Source organism: Nannospalax galili, unplaced genomic scaffold, assembly GCF_000622305.1.
Source record: "Nannospalax galili isolate Female #2095 unplaced genomic scaffold, S.galili_v1.0 scaffold511, whole genome shotgun sequence".
In the NCBI taxonomy this organism is placed as follows: domain Eukaryota; kingdom Metazoa; phylum Chordata; class Mammalia; order Rodentia; family Spalacidae; genus Nannospalax; species Nannospalax galili.
In genome coordinates this window covers 3,968,886-3,990,782 of record NW_008331831.1, presented here as the reverse complement: position 1 = coordinate 3,990,782, position 21,897 = coordinate 3,968,886, and the positions used below count along the sequence as shown (strand labels likewise).

The window sequence follows — 21,897 nt, the reverse complement described above, 5'->3', positions numbered from 1 at the left end:
CACACACACACACACACACACACACACACACACACACACACACACCAATAAACATACTGGCACTTGTACAAATAAAAATAAATCATTTTTGCAAAGCATAGTATTTGTTTAAAAAAAAGGGAAAGTATTTGGGCAATACAAATTGGACGTAAGGGGAACAACATGAAAGTGGAGGGGTAGGGAAGTGGGGGCAGTGGGAAGGAGCTGGAAGAGGGGGGAATATAACCAAAATACACTGTATGAATACCCTCAAAGATACAGCTCCAAGTGGATCCAATGCCCTCTTTCTGACCTCCACAGGCATTGCACGATATAAGTGCACCCACCTACATACAGGCAATACATTCATACACATAAAAATAACAAATAATTTTTTTTCTTTTTGAGACAGGGTCTCCCCATAGCCCCTGCTGTCCTGGAACTCACAAAGATCCGCCTGCCTCTGCCGGGATTAAAGGTGTGCACAACCATGCCCGGATACAAATAAATTTTTTTAAAAAAGTAATCAATATATGAAACCTTTGTTAAGCTTTTTCTAGTATCCCACTGTCAGGTGTCCACAGCAGGCATTGATGACATATAATTGCTGCTTCAGAATAATGGCAATAATTAACAAATATTGCTTACTGTGTACCAGACACTCATCCACATACTCTACACATACTAAATTATTTAACAAGATATGAAGTAGATATTATTATATTATACATAAGAAATGTAGGACAGGGGCTAGAGAGATGGCTCAGTGGTTAAGAACACTGGCTGTTCTTGCAGAAGACCCAGGTTCAAATCCCAGCACCCACATGGCAGCTAACTGTCCATAACTCCAGTTCCAGGGGACCCGACAACCTCTTCTGTCCTCCTCAAGCACTGCACGACACAGGTGCACTTACCTACATGCAGGCAATACATGCATACACTTTTTTTTAAAATATTTTTTAAATATTAAAAAAAATGTAGGACAAAGTTAAATAACTCATACAGTTACTATTTTTACTCAAATCCAAAACTGGAGACAGCTTTTAACACATAAATCTATAATTTATGAACTTAACCGCTATGTCTCATGCCTCTTTCTCAATATAGCACTACTTGAATCCATTCACAATCAAGAGAAGTGGACACTCAAGATAAAAGTCTTAGAGCTAATCCTAAAGATAAAGGTTGATGACAATCTCTTTGACAAGTACATACTGGTAATGACAAGATGTATAAGAACTCTGCTCTGTAGAAGCTGCTTATAGTTACAAATTAACAATTCATGAATAAAATGAATCATAAAGAATTACGTTAGTAAAAGCCCTTTAAAGATGGGACATTTGAATCTAAGAAAGGTAATTTCTGTCTAAAAACATCAAATAATCAAAATTAGTACTATTACAGTCTCACAGCATTTAAGAAAACATTTTACCTTGCACTTCTTTATCATGATACTCTTTTAGTTTTGTCCAAAGTTCCTTGAAGTCATTGGCTACATCTGCAGAACTGGGGCTCCCACAACTGCTTCCAGAGATGCTCATCTTGCTTGACAGGCTCCGCCCTCTACTTGCTTAACGTTTTTCCACCTTTCCTATAACATTACACAGGTGTGAAGTTCTTTTTAGATAGCTGAAACACCTGAAATGACAGATCGCAACAAAATAATTTTTGTATTCATCTTTATGTAATTTGAAATCAGAGTGAAAACACAGACTGGCTGTTTTCAAGTTTTCATTATCTACCTACAGGCAACCATTTGTGGGAGAGGCTGAGCAAGAGTAAAGAAAGAAATAATGTTGAAAAGAAATTATGATTTCAGTTATTTGGGCTTTAAATAAATTTTCAGGTGGAATTTCCATTTTTCTACCCAATAAGGAGTAATTAACTACATTACATTAAGGTAGAAAGGACTCTTAACACTGAAAGATTTGTCATCATTCACAATCAGTATTTATTCTTTTTTAAAAAATATTTATTTTTTATGTGTACTACCTGCATGTATGTAAGTGCACCTGTGTCATGCAATGCCCACAATAAAGTGCACCCGTGTCATGCAGTGCCCACAGAGAAGTACACCCGGGTCATGCAATGCCCACAGAGAACAAAAAATGGCACTGGATCCCCTGGAACTGGAGTTATGGACAGTTGTTAATTGTCATGTGGGTGCTGGGATTCGAATCTGGGTATTCTGCAAGAAGAGCCAGTGTTCTTAACTGCTGAGCCATCTCTCCAGCCCCTCAGTTTTCATTCTTATAAAAGAATATATTGACCAACTAACTGTGCTGGCATATGCTTAAAATTCCAGCACTCCAGAGGTGGAGACTGGAGATCCCCAAGTTCAAGGCCAACCTGGGCTATATAACAAGACCCTGCCTAAAAACAACAAGGAATGGAGGCCTGCAAGATTGCTCAGTTGGTAAGGCACCAAGCCTGACAACTTGAGTTACATCCCTGGAAGGGAAAGGAAGGAGAGAACTAACTCCTTTAAGGTGTCCCCTGACTTCTACATGTGTACTACAGTAAGGAGGTGCTGTGGTATCAGCAATGGGCATGCACATGCACACACACACACACACTATATACATAAATAATTGTAATAATTTTTAAAATACAAGGAATGGGGCTTTGGCTCAGTAAAAGAGTGCTTGCTCAGCATGCACAAGGCTTTAGGTTCGATTCCTAGTACTACCAAAAAAAAAAAAGATTACTGCTCTAATTTTTGGATTGATGTGCAATGCAATACTATACTGAACCAGAAACTGGAAAACATTCTGAAATATTTCTTATTTGACAATCATTCATACCTATTTATATAAGAGACATTTTACAAAACCATACAGGTAGTTGACACATTAACACATGGGAGAACCTATGTACATTTCTGAGAATAGAAGTCAGTAACATACATATATAGCAAGCCTCAGTGGATACAGTAGATACAGAAACATTTTATATTTAAAAGTACAAAGCTATTAGGGTAAAGCTACTCTGTGACTCTTTCACAGTAACAGTTAATGATTAACGTTACTACTAAAGAGAAGTAACAGAGTATTAAGAAATTCAAGTGGCTTAATAAATATTTTAAAATGTGTTCTTAACTGAAACCATTAATTAGCTACTATTATAAAAGTAACACTCTAGGTATGGTGACTCATGCCTGAAATTTCAGCACTGGGGAGGTTGAGATAGGAAGACTACTACAAGTCTGAGGCTAGCCAAGACTGCATAATGAGTCCTAGGCAAGCCTGGACTACACAGTAAGACCCTCTCAAGAAAAATGAGGGGAGGGGTCAGAAAGAGGAAGGGGGTACAGGGAGAGGACAGGATACATAAGGAGGCGGGGCACAGCTCAGTTGGTTAAGTATTGTCTAACATCCACAAGGGTTCCACCCCCAGGGACACACAGCATAAACTGGGCACGGTAGTGCACACCTGTGATCCTAGACAGGCGGATGCAGGAGGGTCGAGAGTCCTCCCATTTTCAGCTACGCAGGGAGCCGGAGGCCAGCCTGGGTTATACACAGAAGACTGTCTCAGAATGAAACAACTTCGAAGGGAGCAAGAATGTAAGCAACCTGACAACACTGTATAATGACACTGGAGATATCAACCTGTTACTTTGTATTCGAACATAGAAAGTCAATTTAAGAAAGAATGTAGGCAACCACTTGGTTACCTGAAAAGCACTAGAGAAATAAATATACACATTTACTAAGCTTTACAAAATCTGTAGTTAGACTTTCTAAAAAGACTCAGCAAAAACTACATAGGTTTAGAATAATCTTACAATCTTATTCTTAATTTTCTTGCATGCAAAGTGTTATTGTTAATTTTCTTGGATGTAATCATGATGTGATCATTTAAACCTTTTTTTTAAATTATTTTTTATGCCATTGGGGAAAGAACCCGAGCTTTAGACATGTTACTTAAGCACTCTACCACTAAGCTGTATCTCCTGACCCATTTTTGTTTTTCTGCTAAACTGCCTTGGCTGTTAGAAGGAACTATGCTGAAATATTTAGATGTAAATGTTCTCTGGGAGTGGCTTGACAATAATTTAGCTAAAACAAAAATGGGTGTGGGTGGAGATTAAACAACAAAAACAGCTGAACTCTGACAGTGATCACTGAAAGTGAGTATCTGAGGGGTTCATAATTCTAGCGCCTCTCCCTCATCTAATTCATTTCATATTAGGCTGTAAAAGTGTGATTAGGCTGGGCGTGGTGGCACATGCCTTTAATCCCGGCACTCAGAGGGCAGAGGCAGGCAGATCTCTGTGGGTTCCAGGCCAGCTTGGTCTTCATAGTGACTTCCAGACCAGCCAATGCTATATAGTGAACTCCAGGCCAGGCAGTGCTACATAGTGAGACCCTGTCTCAAAACAAACAGACAAACAAACAACAAGCAAAACAAATAGTGAGATTAGGAGCATTAATACAATTTTGTCTCCCAAATTTATGTTCAACTACTTAACCATAATGGCTCAGCAGTTAAGAACACTGGCTGTTCTTGCAGAAGACCCAGGTTCAAATCCCAGCACCCACATGGCGGCTACGAACTGTCCTTAACCCCAGTTCCAGGAGAATCCGAAGCCCTCTTTTGACCTCCACAGCATTGCACGACACAGGTGCATTCACATACATGCAGGCAATGCACTCACACACATAAAAATAATAAAATATACTTTTTAAAAGACACACTATGGTCATAGGAGTCTGCACTTATTTATATACAATAGCATATGAATTATACATTTTTTCTTCATTTTAATTTTCAGACCAACTGTATAAAAACAATTATTAATTTCACTTTAGAGTTGGGCAAACAAGTGTAACAGACTGACTTGCTCAAGGTCAAACACCTAGAATATGGCTATGTCAGGATTAGGAGCCCCCAAACTACTTCTCTGTAGCAAGGTAAAAAAAAGTATGCTAATAGTTTAAAGGTTTAATTAATTTAATAAAAAATTTTAAATTGACAGCGTGTTAGTTTAAAACTGCGTCAATTTGGTGTCATTTAGGAAAAGTCTGGATCTTGGGATCTCGAGGTAGTCAATCAAGTTTTAATTAATAACACTGTCGACACGAAGCGTGCGTTCTGGCTGACAGCATCCTTTGCCGCATCGGGCCCGCCCAGCACAGCAGGGTGGCATCTCTTTGGGGGGTGAGCCGGTATTCGCTGCATACTGGGTGTCGCAATGTGCATCCTGCTCCGGTCTCTGGACTCCGACCGCCCCTTTCCCGGTCTATCTCAGCTCCGCACACCACCACACTGAAGATGCTCAACAAACATTTACGGTCAACGCACGTATGCCAAGGGACACGCACAGGACATCTAAGCATCCCGCTCACGAGCAAAGCGCAGGAGTAGCCGTGGCTCTCTCACGCCTCTCACTCCAGCCCGGTTTCCATCAACCTCTCCAGAGACGCCCCTCAGCCTCCGTGCGCCGGTCCAAAGGAAGAAACTTCAAAGGCCACAACGCTACGCAAAAAGCGCGCGCAGCGAGCTCGGCGCATGCGCAGGGCAGGCTCCGCGCTGACGGGCGCGTCCTCAGCGCGCGCCGTAGCCCCAGAATCAGCGTAGAACGCGAGCCCGGCCTTCCTCGGCTGCTTGTGATCTGGATGCAGCCTGCCTCAGCGGATGTCTCCCAGCCCCAGGGCCAAATGCCATCCGAGCCCTCGGCTCCGCACCGGAAGTGGCCCTTTGGGTAGGGAAGGAGCCTTCTCTTTACTCACCAGCACCAGGAGGCAAGCGGACGTCGTCCGGCCTCGCAGGGCCAGCAGCTCGCCGATGCCGTCCCTCCGTCGCGTCCCTTCAGCAGACGGCGGACGGTAGGGGACGGCCTGAGCCGCCCCGGAGTGCGGGAAGGCCCGAGGGCGGCGGCGCGCCCAGGCCGCCCGGGAGTCCTGCGACGTCACGCGGGAGTTCCCGGGGCGTCACGCCCCTTCCTCCTGTCGCGCGGCGGGTCGGTCCTTATGGACCCTGGTGACAGCGGGTGATGGGGGAGGGCGGCCGAGGAGCTGAGTGCCCCGAGCGCCACCGCGTGCTTTGGATTCCTGGAGAAAAAGTCCACCCCCCCCCCGGGTTAGGTGACTCAAAAGCTTTTCGGGGAAAGTCTATGACGTCAGAGCTGTATCGCACGGACCTTGAAGATGAGCAGGTGTGGGAATGGACAGGATCAGTTATTGTGAGGCCTTGATAGCCATTGACTGCGGTTTAGTTATTTAAGTGACGTAACCTGGGAGGCCTGGGTGGGGACGTCACATTTCCAAAGGGTCGTCGTTTCTGCTAAAATTCAGTGAGGAAGTTCTGGCAAAATAAGGCATTAGAAGCGTCCAGAATTGTTAGTATGGCATGCTGTGAGTCTTGTTTGAGACTGGGTGTTATGTAGCCCAGGCTGGCCTCAAACTCCCTATGCAACCGAGGATGATCTCGAATTCCTGATCCTTGGGCCTCTTATCCCCAAGCGTTGGGATTAAAGGCATGCGCCACCATACCCGGTTATTTTACTTTATTTGTTCTTTTGTCAGGGGAGTGGGGTTGAAACCATCTCCCTATAGCCCCTGCTGGCCTAGAGCTCCCTGTATAGACCCGGCTGGCCTCCATTTTACAGAGATCCCCCTGCATCTTCCTCCAGCATCTGCCTCCGAAGTGTGTGTGCCACCACAAAGCTGTTTATTTAAGGCTGTACTAGGCAACTAACCCAGGATTTTGTGCATGCTAGGAAAGCAATCAAGTGATTCACATTCCCAGCCCTTAGGTAATATTTTTAAATAAAAATTTCCTATGCTTGTTTGATATTCAAAATCAGTAGGGGGGGACCAGTTCAAATGGCAAACAACAAATTCTACAAATGAAGCAAATAGACTGGAATCACTGCCCCCCCCCCTTTTTTTTTTGGTCTTTTTGAGACAGGGTTTCCTTGTAGCCCCAGCTGTCCTGGATTCACCATGGAGACCAGGCTGGCCTCACAGAGATCCACCTGCCTCTGCCTCCCGAGTGCTGGGATTAAAGGCGTGTGCCATCACGCACTGTCTCTTTTTAAACCAGTCCTATAGTTTAAGAAGCCTGGAGATAATGTTATAAAACCTGAGTAGCACTGGGTGTGATGCCTCACACCTGTAATTCCGCAAAAGCAGGAGAATGACTGAATTCGAGGCCAGCCTGGAAAGCAATTTTCCTCCCACTTTGGATATTAAGGGGTAAATAATTCACTCCTTGGGACTGAACATACCAGTATGTCCCATACCACGTGCTGTCGCATTGCCATATAAAAGTTGGTATCTTTAAATAATAGTGAGTATTCATTACCATTATAATGACTGACTCCTCAATTTTGTAAGACTTAATCAAATGAATGAAAAATGGATTATGCTTTTTCTCTCCATGCAAGCACCCTACCAAGCCCTACTATTCACAACACAAAATTGGCAGAGTGAAACTTGTGTAATTTCTAATAGAAATAGAGAGCTTTCCATATAGATGCAAAGAACCTGTGATCAGTTTGTCATTTAATAGCAAATGCAAGAATCCAGTAGTTTTCTAAGGAAAAGGTATTTGAGCTGGGCGTGGTGGCCCACATCTTTAATCCCAACACACTAGGAGCAGGAGAATCTCTGTATCTCTGTGGTGGAGGCCAGCCTGGCCTATGTATCCAGTTCCAGGCCAGCTGGGACTACAGGGAGACCCTATTTAAAAAAAAAAAAAGAAAGAAAGAAAGAAAGAAAAAAGCAAAGCTATTTGAGGGGTTGGAAAGATGATTCTGATTCTGGTTAAAGCACTAACTGCTTCTTGCAGAGGACTCAGGTTCCATCCCCAGCATTCATATCAGGCAGGTCACCTCTAGACTCCCCTGGTACCTGTTTGCTTGTGATGCACATAAATTCACTCAGGCACACACACACACATACACAGAAAAAAGTAATAGTTCTTTAAAAAGAAAAGCTGAAGCTGTACATGGTAGTACACACCTATAATCTTAACACTTGGGAAGGCTGGGAGGCTAAAGCAGAGGGATTGCTGTGAATCAAGACCAGCCTGCATTACCAGACCAAAAACCAAAACAAAACCCACAAAAACAACTGATACTTTTATCTCCCTTAATCTGATATCACCTGATCCCCAAATCCTGTCAGTTATACCTTCCAAAACATCTAAGTCCATCCCTTTACTTTTACCACTGCTTCCATAATCTACCATGATCTTTTTTTTTTTTTTTTTTTTTTTATTGAGACCGGTCTCATGTAGCCTAGGCTGGACTTTAACTTATTATGTAGTTAAATCTGGCCTTGAACTCCTGATACTCTTGCCACCATCTCCCAAGTAGTGGGTTATAGGCATGCACCACCATACCTGGCTCTACTATGATCGCTTTTCCTAAACTACTAGTAGTCTCTTTTCCATATCCACCCACCCAACCAATCATCTACTTAAACTTTCCTCTGATATTTAGGAAAAATTGAACATGTATTCCCAGTTGGTACATATGTTTACTATGTGTATTGCTGAAATAAAAGATATAGTCTAATTAGTAAGATACAGGCTCTAGAAACAACTACTGGGTTTGAATCTTGCTCTGACTGACTGACTGGACTAGTTGGTTAATTTCTGTCACATTATCCCTGCCTGTAAAATAGTGAATATAATAGTGCAAACCTCACAGGGTATATGAATTATATGTAATATAATTTAATGATTAAATTAATATATAAGCCACTTAGTACAGTGTGCAAATGTATAGTATGTGCTCTATGTGTTACAGCTCTTTTACAGTTTGTCTAACAGGATTTCTGACTTATGTTGGAACCTTACCCCTTCCCCCACATAATACCTGCTCAGTAAAAGCCAGCTTCTGTTGATACTTCTGAGCTAACAGACTGAATATTGTAACACATTTAAAAGCTGTTTTTTAACCATGAAGAATGGAGTCAAAAACCTAATATCAAAACAAAACAAATTTTAATTTAAAATTTAAAACTCTGGTATTTCCTCCCCACCCAGCCCCACCCATCTTAAAGCATGCTTACTTTGAGGCCATTCTGGACAGCAGCTGTGAATTAATCAGAACATCACTGTGCTGCTTAAATCTTAACCTCTTTCAAAACAGCACTCTTGATCAGTCTCCAGTTTCATTTCCATTTTCTGTTCTCAGCCTCACTAGCCTTTTAGAGAATCTTCTTGACCATGGTGTTGTGCTTTCCTGGATTTCTCCTCTAAACCTACCCCTGGAACTGGAGTTACGGACTTTTTTTAGCTGCCTTGTGGGTGCTGGGATTTGAACCCTGGTCTTCTGCAAGAACAGCCAGTGCACTTAACCACTGAACCATCTCTCCAGCCCCTCTTACACTTTTTTTATATACAACTTTAGTTTCCTCTCCCTATTAAACTCAAAAACTTCTTCAGGTCAGTAATCATGGCCTGTTTAATCTCCCCAAACTAACCTGGTATTGGTCACAGAGTCAGTACTCTGGATAATGAATGAATCGGGTATCCCTTGATAGAGTGTCATTTTTCACATATGTGGAAACTTCTTGGATCCAGTGAAAAATCTTAAACCAGGTATGGTGTCACATGCTTGAAATCCCAACATTCAGGAAATGGAGGCAAGATGATCAGGAGTTCAAGGGTAGCCTTGGCTATGTCAACAGTTCCAGGCTTGCTTGGGCTACAGGAGACCTTTTCTCAAAATAAAGCAAAAAACAAAACAAAAACCCCTTAGATTTCTTTTCTTACTTTGCCTTTCTTCCTTCCCTCTTTCCTTCCCTCCTTCCCTTCCTTCTTTTTTTTTTTTTTCTGAGGCAGAGATTTACTGTGTAGTCTTAAGTGGCCTATAACTCTATGTTGCCCAGACTGCTCATAAGATGACCATGAGCTATTGGTCCTCCTGCTTCCACCTCCCAGGTTCTAGGATTACAAGAGTGTGCCACCTTATCCAGCTTTTTATGATATTTTATAGTGATCACTTTTTAATTTAATTGTGTTTTTTTGAGATGAGGTCTCCCTGTAGTTACAGTTGGCCTGGGACTTGCTATGTAGACCAGGCTGGCCTCGATCTCACAGAGATCTGCTTGCTTTTGCCTCTCGAGTGCTTGGGTTAAAAGTGTGTGCCACCATGCCCAGCTATAATGGTCACTTTACTCATGGGCATAGTGGTCATAATCATAGATATTTGCCACAAGAAGAAATTATAAGCCCTGCCATGGGAATAAAGTATGTTCCAGATATCTCCTAAGAAAACACTTACCAAGAAGCTGTTAATTTGAACTCTGTAATACTGAGTATTTCATATTTTATAGTTTAAAACAGTACTTCCAAACCTTTTTCAATTTTGGCATACATTGAAAATGAATACAGATGGTCCCTGACTTAGAATCATTCAATTTCTGAGATGTGTGTGTGTGTATTTTTTACACTGTTGTGAAAGTGATATGTGTTCAGTAGAAACAAAACTTCACAATTTTGGCTTTTGATCTTTTCCTAGGCTGGTAATAACTCAACATGATTCTGGGCAAGCCTCAGTATGCTGCACCTCCCAGTCAGCCACTTGATCACAGAGGAAACAGTGCTGTATAGGATACTGTGTGGCTAAGCCAAGATGTTCTGTTAGGTAGGCTATGTAGCTAAGCTTATTACAAGGTTTTTTCTTTTCTTTTTTTTTTTTTTTTTGGTAATTGGCATGTGTGCGCGTGTGTGTGTGTGTGTGTGTGTGTGTGTGTGTGTGTGTGTATGTGTGTCTAGATTTATGCATGCGAGGCAAGTGCTCTACTACTGAGCTATATTCCCAGCCCTATTGAATTTATTTTCAACTAAAAATATCTTTAATTTATCATGGGTTTATGAGACATGACCCTCTTGAGAGTCAAGGAGCATGTATACTTGTATTTCATACTGTGATGGCAGAATAAGGCTGCTTCCATCAACAGGGGCAGAAATAGAGACTTCACTCACTCTATACCCAGAGTTGCCCTCATCAGGACTGGGAACACACTGTCTCAGCATACCTTTGCTCCATTAGAGGCCCCCTGTTGGGATGCTTAGTTTTTGGGTTTTGTTTTTTTAATAATTTATTGAGAATTTCATACATGCATATAAGGTGTTTTGATCAAATCCATGCCTACTCCCTCCCCTCCAACTCCTCCCATATCGCCCCATCGCTTTTTTCTGATAACTTCATGTACTCTTTATTCTTCTTTTATTTTTTTTTATGGGGCTTTTTGCTACTCTAATATTCCCCCCTCTAAAGAGGTAACCCTAAAATCTTTTAAGGATTAGATAAAAGCTCCCAAATACTTTTGACATTTTTGGCCTTTGGAATGGAGTATGTTGCTAAGAGGCCCAAGGACATTGTGAGTTTTAGCCAAGAAACTGGCTACTTTTCTTTGGGGTCTTTTTACCCTAACTGCCTAGCCAATTCCTACCTCCTATTCTTAACACACCATTCTCTGAAGAGGTTGCCCAACTTGTGGACAGGGAATCGGGATGCAGACTGCTCTGGCTTCTTCCATGCTGAACAGGGACACAGGGAGAGGCAATTGGAGTACTCTTTTAGTAGGTCTATCTAAAAGACTCCCAAATTGCATAACTCTTATCTGTAGGGGGAAAAGAAAGTCCTTGACTGGTGAATAGGAGATGTGAAGGAGAAGTAAAGGAAAGAGTAATAAGCATTACAAGTTCTAGACAGGGAACTAGAAAAAGTCAGAACAGGGCAATTTTCAAATGTTCATATGAGAGTCCATTGGAATTTCTTGACAAGGGCTTCCAAAAGGGGATATGCCTAGTTTAAAAAATATGTGGTGAGATGGTTAAAATGGTAAAGTCTATGCTGTATATGTTTAACCACAGTTTGGTTTTTGTGTATGTGGTAGCAATAAGATTTGGGGGCCCTCATGTAGAATTTTGAATCATGTAACTGGCCATTTTACAAATGAAGCTCTTGATGCCACAGTATATGCTTAACTCCCACAGCTGGGTAACTTGTGAAGGGAAAATCACATATCAGGTTAGACTAATGATGCTAAAATTACATGCTTTTAAACCTCATGGAAAGCATTAGTTAATCCTTAAAATAGCCTTTGTTCAGCTCCTTCCATTTCCTTTGCTGTCTTCCAAACCTTCAATGTATTCATCAAGCTTCTCTGTACAGTATTTTTACTTTCAGCTGAAAAGCTAGTCCAGATTAAACAAGATAGGTAAGCTAAAAAGATAGATCTTCCTACATTTTCTTTCTCAAGTCTTTAAATTAGTACTAGACAGTACATTACAGATTAAAAACAAACAAATCCAGTTGGTTCTTCTTCCTCTTTTTCTTTTCTTTTTTTTTTTTTCCTTTTCATATAGAGTCCCACACTGTAGCGCAGGTGACCTGGAACTCCATAAAGTCCAGTCTGGCCTAAAAACCATAATAATCCTCTTGCCTCGTCTCCTCAGTGCTGGGATTACAGGACTGAGCCGGCACTCTGGTTTGCTTCTCACTACCTCGTTTGTATCCATCTTGGTCTAAGCCAGTAGTAATCTCTTCTGCAGCAATAGCCTCCACTAAAAGTATTTGGTATCAGTTATCCTTTTGTTCCCCTTACAGTATGGCAGTCCAAGCAGTTCTTTAAAACCTGCTAGAACATCACATTTGCTGTCTCAAGCATTCCAGGGTCTTCCTTAGATAGAAAAAGATCCAAACACTTCCTCACAGGGTCAGGACAAATCAATCTCTATAGTCTAATTGCATGTTACATAATTTTGACTTGGTGCTTTCATTCCATTCCTACTTTTTATTTTTTAAAGTATTTTATTTATTATTAATTTTTATTTTACGTGTATGAATGTATTGCCTGCATGTAGTTAGGTGCACCCATGTTGTGCAGTGCCCATGGAGGTCAGAATAGGGTGTCAAAATTCCCCTGGAACTGGAGTTACTGATGATTGTTAGCCGCCATGTGGGTGCTGGGAATTGAACCTGGATCCTCTGCAAGAGCAGCCAGTGCTCTTAACCACTGAGCCATCTCTCAAGCCCCTCCATTCCTACTTTCATTTCTTTAGTTTAGGGCCTATTTTTTACCTCTACTGTCTTGTTCATTATAATGGAGTCTCCATACAGTTGCCTGAGATTTAAACCAATACTTCTGATTTTACCACTCTTTATTTAACTCTTCCTTAATTCTCCATTGCCTAAAGATGAAAATGTAATCCTTTTTAACATGGCACAGAAACTTCTCTTAGTCTATATGTTCTACTGTACACTTTGACCTTTCCGTTTATCAGCAGGAAAGAACCTTCATTCTTTTCTCTCTCTCTTTTTTTTTTTTTAAATCTTGAGGCTGTGGACTTTTAGATACCAGAGCAAAAAGCAGGTCAAGTTGGGCATGGTGACTCATGCCTGTAATTCCAGGACTTAGGGAGGCTGAGGCAGGAGGACTGTCCCAAGCTAAAGGCCAGCCTGGGCTACATAGTGAATTCTAGGCTACCTGTACTACTAAGTTTTTGAAATCCAGTGGGTATTTTTCCTAAATGGCACAGCTCAGTTCAAACTAACCACATTTTGTGTGTTCAAGGCCACGTGTGTTAGTGGCTAAAGTTTTGGATACAGGCCTACTGGATATAATGAGAAAATTAATGTTGAATGAACAAATGAGAGTTTGTGATTCTTATAAAGAACCAAGATGGAGCTCACAGTGGGGTACAGTATCTAATTCTTATTCTCACACTGTCCCCTTTTGCGCTGGCCATTTCCCATCTCTCTTCACCCCAGTCTTGTCCCTTCTTCCTGTTCCCTACCATTGAGTCAGAAACTGTATCTCCAGGCTCAAAACTTAAGCCAGTGATTAAATCCATTATGGTTATTTACATAATACTTTCCAGCACCTCTAACATAAACACATAATGCTGGTAAATTGGGGTGAGCTGTCATAGCTGCAGTCAGCACTCTTTTAAGCTAAGAACAAAAGGTTATTTGAGAGACAAAAGGGATTAGAATCTTTAAGACAAAAGTATGTTAACTGTCAGTATTTGTGGCAACTTAAATATACGCTTGATTTAATTTGAAAAAAATATTTATGGTTATTGGTAAATGGTGTTTAGGGGAGCATACATCTATTAAGGATCCTGTACCAGGTGCCAAAATGCTTAATTTATGATTTGAGTTGATAGTGCCAAGAGTCCAGTCAGGTTTAACAGTTTTATAAAAGGTATATTTAACATCCATGGATCAGGTCAGCATTAATGTTTTTGACAGTGTCTCAGACACTCATTTATGTACTTACAATACACATTAAAGATTACCAGGACTTTATGGCTCATGTGTGTAAGTTAGTCCAAAGTAGTAAGACAAAGCAGGATTACTGTGAGTTGGAGACCAGCCTCAGCTACAGAATGAAACCCTATCAAAAAAAAAACCAAAAAAACAAAACCAAATTACTCTTGGCTGGGGATGTAGCTCAGTGGTAGTATGCTTACTTGGCATCCACATGGCTCTGGATTTGATTCCTAGCCCTAGTACCACACACATAAAAGATTACATGTTACTTTTCAATTAGAAAGAATAGCCTTATGTAGTCTGGCCAGTTTCCAACTTAGATAAAGAAGCTTTATTTATTTATTTATTTATTTATTTATTTATTTATTTATTTATTTATGATATGGGCTCTCTGTGTAATCTGGTCTATCCTTGAAATGTTAATCCTTCTGCTTCAGCCTCTCAAGTACTAGGAGTACAGGAATGTGCCACCCTACCTGACTAGAAGCTTTATTTATTTTGGTTAAATATGTGGTTGTAGTTATACTGGAGTTGATTTCCTTCTTCAGTTTCCTCTATAAGCTATTAGTGTTTTACTCCCCCCTGCCGTTTGGTTTTTTAAGATAGGGTCTTAACTCTGTAGCCCAGGCTGACCCCCATCTCATGGCAGTCTTCCTGCCTCAGCCTTCCAAATACTGGGATTATTGGCATGAGTTCCCATACACTGCCTCATTTGTTTTTATTTAATTTTAATTTAACTTATTTTATTTTGGTATATGTACATGTTGTATGTGTATGTATGTATGGTATATGTACATGTTTGTGTGGATATGTGCATGTATGTATGCAGGTGTGCACAGATGTATGCATATGTATGTAGAGGCCAGGTCAGCATCAGGTGTCCTCAATCATGCTTCACCTTTTTTTTTGGAGACAGGGTCTCTCACTAACTTGGAGCTCACCTATTCAGATAGGCTGGCTAGCTGGTGAACTCTAGGTATCTGACTGTTTCTACCCTCCTGGCTTTTTAGGCTGCTGAGGATCTGAACCTAGGTCCTCATGGTTGTACAACAAGCACTTTACTGATTGAGCCACCTCCTCAACCACTTTTCTTTTGGAGGAGGGTGGAGGTGGTAGAGGGGACAGTCCATAGCATGCAAATAGAAGCCAGAGGACAATTTGTGGGACTTGGTTCTCTCCTTCCACCATGTGTGGTCCATGTGCTGGAACTCAGGTTGTCAGTCTTGGCAGCAGATGCCTTTTCCCTGCTGAGCTATTATCTTAGTACCCTCATTTATTTTTAAACATCATTCACTGATTAGACCACATGGCCCTTGCTTACCAGTGGCAGTCCTAGTTAATGTCTGTTGTTCTAGTTTAAGTATTAATAAGATCCCCTTTTACTTGTTTTGGGTCATAAATCATAGGTCAGAAGCTTTAAGGGATTTGAAATATAGACAAATGAAAAGGGGGAAGATTTCTTTTGTGGTCAGGAATATTTCCTTCTCATCCATATACAGTCCTACAATTCTAAGTTCTCTGTAGATTGTTGCATATGTAAGCCATAGAAAAAATGTACTTTTTGATTTACTAATAGTACTAAAAGGTAGGTGATGGCATGCTTGTGATCTCAGCACTTAGAAGGTGAAGGCAGAATGATCATGAATTCAAGGGTGTACTCTGCTCCATGGAGAGTTTGAGGCCAGCCTGGGTTGCATGAAACCCTGTGTCAAAAAAAAAACAAAAAACCTCCAAATAAAAAATAAATAATAGTACTCTGAAATTTCTATGAGTTAAGAAGTGCTTTGTTTAATACTGGAAATTAATTCAAGAACAATAATAAAGGGGCCTGGGGAGATGGCTCAGTTGTTAAGAGCACTGGCTGCTTTTGCAGAGGATCTGAGTTTTTGGTTCCTAGCACCCACATGGTGGCTAACAACTGTCCTCTGTAACTCCAATTCCTGGGGCTCTGATACCCTCTTCTGGCTGCCACAGAAATTGCACATACATAGTGCACCTACATACCTGTAGGCAAACACTCACATACATAAACTAAAAATAAATTAATTTAAAAATAAAACAGAGACAAAAATTGCAACAAATGAGTCAGGCATAGTGGCTCACACCTGTAATCCCAATACTTAGGTTGTTAAAACAGGAGGATTGGAAGTTCAAGGCCAGCCTTGGATATGTGGAAAGACCTCACCTCAAATCAAAACCACCAAAACAAAACAAAAACCAGAACCCAACAGAACAAAACTAGCAACAACAAAGTAATACATCAAGGGCCTTCTGTTGTAACCTCAGAAAAGACCAGAGAGTAGGAAGTGCTCCCAAAACCTGGTTACTAACCCATAATCAAAGATGGCATGTACTAGGGCTGGAGAGATGGCTCAGTAGTTAAAGCACTTGCTGCTCTTTCAGAGGACCTGGCTTCAGTTCCCAGCAGCCACATGGTGACTCACAATTGCTTGTAACTCCAGGTTCAAGGGATCTGATGCTTTCTCCTGGCTTCTGTGGGTACCTGCACACATGGTGCACATATATACATTCAGACATACATAAATAAAACATAAAAATAAATATATTTTTTAAAAGATGGCATATACCTATTCTCAGCCTTATGGTACTAGTGAGAATTTTGACCTGAGAAATAGAACCAGGTTTTTAAGTTCTGGCCCTATCTCTGTTAATCTGCATATTTCTTACATAAGTCTTATTTTCCCAACTGAAAGGTGGCAGTATTAATTTTTATCATACCCAAAAGGATTCTAAGAATGAAATAACATTTTAAAATTCTTAAGATTTCAGAGATGTTTGAAGAAGCTTGCCTGTAGGGAGCAGAGTAGCAGAATGCCTTCCAGGCAGGATGCATGTGCAAAGTTCTGAGGGCTTGGTAGGGGGTCATTGTGAGCTCTGGAAAGTACAAGTAAATACTCATGTGTTTGTAGAGCCTGATAGTGAGAAAGCAGCAGCAGCATCCCCACTTAAGTGACTGGTAAATTTTAATATAAATTCACTCACCTTGATCAAATAGTGTAATTTCCCTTTGCTTTGGCTATTCATCAACAAAATAAAGATAATATATATGTTGGGTATGTCACAGAATTATTGATAGGACTGAATGAAATTGAAGGTCCTTCCATCTATTACATTGCTATACAGTATAAGAAACTATTGATTTGTGAACTGTAGCTATAGAGAACTTCTCTGTTAAATATTATAATTTTACTGAAATTCCTGAATTGCCTTGTAAATTGTGAGAGGTTTATGTATTACATTTATTATTGTGTGTGTGTGTCTATGTGTGTGAAAGAGTGCCATGTCATATGTGGAGGTCAGCAGGCAACCTGTGGGAGTTGGTTCTTTCCTGCTACTTTGTGGGTTCTGGGGGTCAAAGTCAGGTTGTCAGATGTGGCTAGCCCACTGAGCCCCTTAGCCCAAACTGTGAGAGATTTATATAAAAGTGATTTACATTGTAATTTAAGCACTTGAACATATTGACTTATTCCATTTACATAATTAGGTATAAGTAAAGCAAGTAGTATAACATTATTTTATATAATTTTCATTTATTTGTGGGGCACATATGCCATGGTATATGTGTGGAGGTCAAAGGACAACTCGTAGGAATTTGTTCTCTCTTTCCATCATGTGGGTTCTAGGGATTGAACTCAGATAGTCAGACTTGGCAGCAACTACCTTTATGCGCTGAGCCATCTCCCAGGCCCCGGTTGTTAATATTTGCATGATATTCCAAGAAATTCAAAATCATCTAGCCTAGTGACAAAATTATATAGAAAAGATAAATTTATTCATTTATTTCAGAAATTAGTGCTCATTAGAAATTGTTACTTAATAATGATGTGTAATCTTTCCAGCGTTCAAGAAGGGTAATGTAACAAAAATTGGTGTATTTCTGTCTTTGCTAATGTGTAATAGTAAATACCTGAATATGCTCTATGCCTTCCATTGGGAGTAGTATCTGTTATTACTGAGTTTTTTTCAGTAGTGTGTGTCCTCACTTCTTATTTGCTATGCATTCTTCATGTCAATTGTCCCATTTTGTCTTAATTCAATATATTATCTACCTTAACCACTCAAGAGAGGCTTTTTTTTTCTTCTTGGGTATTTAATTATTTTAATAGAATTTAAGCCACATGAAAAGCTATGCTTCATTGCCAGATTTCTAGATTTCTTTTTTATCTGCACGTATGTCTTCTTAGATTTCTTTCTGTTTTTCACTGAGACTGAATCTCATGCTTTTGCTTGGGTTGGCCTCAAACTTGTAATAATACTTTCCCTCAGCCTCCCATGCACTGGGATTATAGGCGTGCATGAACTACAATGCCTGGCATCTTCTTCACATTCTATAAATTAAGTTTATACATTGTATAAACAAATATGGTCTTTACTTAATTGAAACACGTGACTAGCTGTTCATTTTTTCCATTTTTAATCTGCTTGACTAGAGCCTTCATATTCTTCAGAGCCAAACTCTAGGACCATATTACATGCTATAATGAATTACTTCTTGTAACCAGACCCTCTTGGAAACATTCCCAAACAAACTTGTACTATTCAAAATTCTGTGTTTCACTATAATAAAAGTGTTACTTAAAAGTCCAACATAGTCCATTTGTTTTTACTATAATTTTGCCAATGTAAACAAGTGTTTGGATCAATACTGGATATAGAATCTGTACTAACTGGTCATCAGTACTGGATATAGAATCTGTACTAACTGGTCATACCTTTTCAGAAGTTTAAGTTACCAGGTTTTTTATGAAGAACTGCATGGAAGCAGGACTAAGAAGCCTCCAAAGGTTTTCCCTATAAAAAAGGAAACCTCGTCTGAACATTTTGTTTGTTTTATTCACATATTAAAGAAACTTGTTACGGACTTTGCAATTGCACATAATGCCAATGTAAACTTAAATGTTTGGATCAATACTGGATATAGAATCTGTACTAACTGGTCATCAGTACTGGATATAGAATCTGTACTAACTGGTCATCAATACTGGATATAGAATCTTTACTAACTGGTCATCAATACTGGATATAGAATCTGTACTAACTGGTCATTTTGCTGCTGTTTGGCCCTTTAAAATTGGCAACCAAATTGAGGAAATGAATTGTAGTTTATTAGAAAATACCTTTCTCACAGAAGATCAAGTTTCAGTGCATCTCAGGTTTTGTGGGAATGAAGCAAATACACCAGACAAAAGTAGGCTAAAGTTCCTTACTTTCCATTTGAAATTGTTTCCCTAGCTCAGAAAAATCCAATTTAGATGTAAAATATATTAGAATTATATTGCTAAAGCTAAAATGTTTGATCATATTTGTCCTATAATATATACTGGACACTTCTTGAGTCTTGCTTGTCCCAGCCATTTCAGTGACAACCAGAGTCATTCAGGTGAAACCTGACAGCCAGTCACCTGACGTTCTTTCCTGTAGCCTTCTGTGAAGCTGTAGAAACAAGCGTACAACTTGACATTTTAAGGAATTAACAGCTTACAAGGCCACCCTTAACTGTGGAATTCGGAACCAGTACATAAATGCTTCTCTCTTCTGTCCTCTGGCAGGCAATTTTGGGAGTGTTTCATAGCTTCTAGGAGTAAACTGGCTTTTGAGCACTATTTGCTTGGAGTTGGGGGAATTTAAAAGTGTTGTCTTGTGATTTGGAGAGATGACTGAGTGATTAAGAGCACTTGCTGCTCTTCTAGAGGACTCAAGTTCAGATCCCTCACTCACATTAGGTAGCTCACAACCACCTATAACTCGAGTTCCAGGGGGTCAGACACCCTCTTCTGGCCTCTTGAAGCACTCACATACATACAGCATACAGGCATGTACACATAAACACAAATTTAAAAAAAAAGAAATCTTGAAAAAAATATTTAAAATGTACTCTTGTATTGGCTGTTACGTTTCCTTTTCCTTCTCCCCCATTCCTGTTCCTGGGATGACTTTGCAAATAAAGAACCAAAATAAAGAACCAAAGGACTCAGACTCTACTTTCCATTGGGAACAACTAAGAGATGAGAGGGAAGCATGAGATTTCCATTCCACTGGTTTTTAGTAATGAATGGAAGCTTTAAAATTTCATAGTTTGCCTATGTGATGGGGCAGTCAGATTAATTATATACAGTTGTTTGTAAGAATGGTAATGTTGATTGATTTGTTGAACTTGTGTATTTGAAGTTATTTTTCTGATCATGTAGTGTTAATGGGTTATTGGGAAGGGCTCATTTGTCAGTAGTATATAAGGCCACAAATAAATTTTTCCTGTTACTTTTAAGGCTGTCTTGTTTTGTTGTGTGAGATGAGGTCTCACTGTGTAGCTCTGGCTGTTCTGGAACCTGAATTCCCTATGTAGACCAGGCTGACTTCAACCCCCTCAGTGCTGGGATTAAAGGCATGCACTACCACACTGGACAAGACTGTCTGTCTTTAATACAGTAAGCTATAGAATCTCCTTCCAAATCTCCTTCCAAAATTTAGACTTGAAATTTTACCCATAGATTTTTTTGCAAAATAAGTATATAGCTCCTAAATAACTTTCTCAAAACCATAAACATGAAAAATATTCAAAGACTTGTTTATCTTTGAACAGTAAGCCCTATATTTTCAATACATTATAGCTCAAAACTTTTAATTACTGTATACAGTACATTAGCAGAAACATCATGATTTACTCTGAGTATTTTACCTGAAAACTAAAGAGAGTTCAGTTACCTGAAATTTTGACTCATGTTATCCAAAACTTGTCGGAATACAATTTATGCTGAATAAAAGGAATTTTGGTTTGCTGAATCAGCACATTCCTTTTGCAGGTGTACTGCATAGCTTTTCAGAAGTTTAACTAAGTTACCAGGTTTTTTATGAAGAACTGCGTGGAAGCAGGACTATGAAGCATCCAAAGGTTTTCCCTATAAAAAAGGAAACCTCGTCTGAACATTTTGTTTGTTTTATTCACATACTAAAACTTGTTAGGGACTTCGCAGTTGCACATAACGACAAGCTGGGGACGATGAAAAAGTGCATCAGTCTGGCTCAGTTCAAGGCAAAGTCCTGTCAAGATGACCTATAGGTAGCTTGCAACAGCAAAGGATTTAGTATAAATCTGCTAAGTTTTTTTTTTTTTAAATCCTAGATAAATTCAAATGTCAGCTGTGACGTTGAATTTCCCAGATGAATTATGCATTCAGTTTGTTCTAGTATTGATAACTAATAGGATATATGCTGTGCTAAAATAAAGGTAAAGGAATTGGTAACTTTCTAAAAGACACAAACTACTCACATAAATTAATTATCTCAGTGAAAGAGAGGGGTAAAAGAAGTATCTTAAAATATAAGTGAAAAGAAGAACCAGGTATTCTATAACCTAAAAAGGTTTCAAACCAAATAGGCATGACAAAACCTGTCTTCATTCCTTTCTATTCAGCTCAGCAAGTGCTTTTGAACTCTAATAGTTAATCAGTTACCAGATTCCACAATCTTTGTTTTTCACACTCCTCAATTCTTACTGTGAATTGTTCCTCTCAAGTATTTAGGATCACCAAGCAGGACAATATTTTTTTCTTTTGCCTTAAAGAAACAGCTATTATTTTATTCATAGTTAGATTTACCAGATGAAATTGTTAGCCTGTAAAACATAATAGCATATATCATCAAAGAAATAGATG

General features: G+C 39.7%; 1 protein-coding gene and 1 non-coding gene across 6 annotated transcripts in view; one reads left to right on the top strand and one right to left on the bottom strand.

Annotated features, from left to right (window-relative positions):
• Positions 1–6,001, bottom strand: part of Rbbp8 (RB binding protein 8, endonuclease) — a 76,558-nt gene extending 70,557 nt beyond the window's left edge. For 2 of the 5 annotated variants that reach the window (XM_029560567.1, XM_008826974.3), the window contains exons 1-2: positions 5,715–6,001; positions 1,412–1,617 (exon numbers count right to left, since the gene is read on the bottom strand). In XM_029560567.1, the coding sequence (XP_029416427.1) occupies positions 1,412–1,520 (109 nt within the window). In that variant the 5' untranslated portion in view covers positions 1,521–1,617; positions 5,715–6,001. Of the gene's footprint in view, positions 1–1,411; positions 1,618–5,306; positions 5,439–5,714 lie in introns of those variants that run through there. The other 3 variants (XM_029560569.1, XM_029560568.1, XM_029560570.1) reach the window with 3 other exon arrangements.
• A 2,728-nt stretch (positions 6,002–8,729) lies between these two features.
• Positions 8,730–8,789, top strand: LOC115069250. Its single transcript, XR_003848523.1, has one exon. It is a non-coding gene; the product is annotated as a U7 small nuclear RNA (small nuclear RNA).
• Positions 8,790–21,897: the final 13,108 nt, after the last annotated feature.